At 37.2% G+C, this 2,300-nt stretch overlaps 1 protein-coding gene across 1 annotated transcript; it reads right to left on the reverse strand.

The window, feature by feature from the left end:
- On the reverse strand, positions 1 to 2,300 carry s100a11 (S100 calcium binding protein A11). The gene is made up of 4 exons (XM_060904995.1): positions 1,888 to 2,300; positions 1,068 to 1,155; positions 579 to 732; positions 1 to 270 (listed from the first exon to the last, which is right to left on the reverse strand). The coding sequence occupies exons 3-4, from the start codon at positions 705 to 707 to the stop codon at positions 136 to 138; spliced, it is 264 nt and encodes an 87-aa protein (XP_060760978.1). The 5' UTR covers positions 708 to 732; positions 1,068 to 1,155; positions 1,888 to 2,300; the 3' UTR covers positions 1 to 135.

Raw genomic sequence — 2,300 nt, forward strand, 5'->3', positions numbered from 1 at the left:
TCTTATGACCACAACAGCTGCTTTTTATTTCACATCTCTCGTCTTCATCAATGGTTAACTTACACTCTCGGCTCTATTTGACATGAATTGCATGTGTGTATTAATGAGAGCTTTCAAATTGTTTGCATTTTAAAGTTATTGGCTGAAGCCACCATGAGTGCTCGCCAGTTTGCCAATCAGCTGCCAGAATTCCTGAAATGTCAACTCCCCGTCATTGTTCTCATCCAAGGAGCTCATGAGCTGGTTGATCACAGCTGGATCGCTGGCATTCTGCAGGTAATCAGAAAGGTGTTTTTGTACAATTATGCAACAAGACAGTTATAATAATGCAACCTGGTAGCACTCTAAAGGCACTATACATTACTTTGTGAGTTAATGTACAGCTCCCTCTGTTGAAAAAGCTGCACTGTTGCGTTTTGCCTTCCTCCACTAAGCTGATCAAGGTACTGTTTAATATACACAACTCAATAATATGGAGGTTTATTCGCACATTAACTTTTGCCTGCTACAAAATAAAGATTGTCAAATACAGTATGTTACTAATACTAAAAAGAACAAACCAACTGTAAGAATCTGACCTTGACGAGGTTTGGTAGTTGGGACACCACAAGGGTCTGGAATTCTTCTTTGCTCAGGGTGTGTGAGCTGCCATCTTTAGCAGCATAAGTCTTGAACTGGGCCACGAGGACATTAATGGCAGACTCCATGTCCAACTGGAACGGGAGTTTGACACTAAAAGTAATCATTATACAAAACCAAGAGTTGCTCATTACGGTCAAAACTGGTACACAAATCCAACAACAATAATACAGCCTGGTCCAAATGTTTTCCACCATCACGTTTAAACAAACTAGTGTTAGATTTCATGACTGAACAGGTTTCTGGTTCATTTTTAAAATAACTCAATAAGTGTTTGAATAGGTTTGTCAGCAAAGTAAAAATCACAGCAAAGGCTAAAGACATGCTCTTAACAACAAATAATATCAGCAGAAAATAGCCAAAGTGTGTCCTTAAAGTCTTGACACGGAGGATGAGATGGAAATTAAGAAAGCAGAGAATTTGTTTACCTGTTGTACTGGAGTGGTGTATCGGTAACAGAAGCAAGCAAACTAATGTCTCATTTCTGTTTCATCTCCACTTTTTATTCCCTTCAGCCTGAAGCACAGCTCAGCAGAAAATGAGAGTTTTCCCCCCCAAACAAAACTCAGATTTCACAAATGGTGAAGGTGCTACTATCTGCTTTGGAGATCTTTCCATTGCAAATAAAACACCACACAATCTACGCCCATAGTGACACTCTTTTAATGGGCAGATTATAAACATAAGCAGACTATAAGCATTTAACACAATATACAGGAAGAGTCTTAAGAGTTTTTGATGCAAGCTTAAAAAAAACAACAACAACCCACAACCAAATTTTAACGAAAGTAATACATTTTCCTGGTGGAATATATTCATTAATTTTATTCCTATTTAAAATTATTCAGAGTGAACTATAATTTGTTGTCCAAGTTGATTCCAGCCATTGCATGATCATAAATTAATTTCTGTATAAACATGAAGGTTAAACAAATATATAAATATGGTCCAATTTTAACAATGTCTTAAAATTTGTATATGAAATCATTCGCTGTAAGAGACTGAAAAACAGACTGTAAATTTAATATGGCAGACCCCCCCCCCCAGTTAGGAAGAAGAGACAAACAAAAAATAAATAAGCAGACTCCGATTACATGGACACACTAATTATCTATGTATCTTTAACCCCTTTGTTCAAGTGAGATCCTGAGAAGCTTAATTTGACTCCAACATCTCATTTAAACAATAAAGGCACATTTAAACATTAAAACAAAAACACGTCTTCAGATAATTACATCTGTAACTTACAACGCACATGTCGATAAGATGCAGCACAGAAGTGAACAGAATTTCTTGAATGTGCAGATAGACAAAATCATAAATATGATAATAGCACGTTACTGCCTTCTCATATCACTTCAGCAATTAAAAAGTGCAAGCATGCAAAGTAAAAATAAGGGCTTCAACAAAACGTCCTGCTGACAAGGTCATATGTACACAAGACAAAAGCCAGTTTGACACGTAAGCAGTCAGTGATACTACAGTGCAAGTGTAAACAGGTACAGAGAGGTTGTCCAAAGCAAATGGACACACACACACACACACACATTCCTTTATCTGTGTCTTATATCATGGCCCTGGGCAGCTTAACATACACCAATCAGCCATAACATTAAGACCACAGACAGGTGAAGTGAATAATTCTCTCATTACAGTGGCAC

This window comes from Neoarius graeffei, chromosome 22 (genome assembly GCF_027579695.1).
Source record: "Neoarius graeffei isolate fNeoGra1 chromosome 22, fNeoGra1.pri, whole genome shotgun sequence".
Taxonomy (NCBI): domain Eukaryota; kingdom Metazoa; phylum Chordata; class Actinopteri; order Siluriformes; family Ariidae; genus Neoarius; species Neoarius graeffei.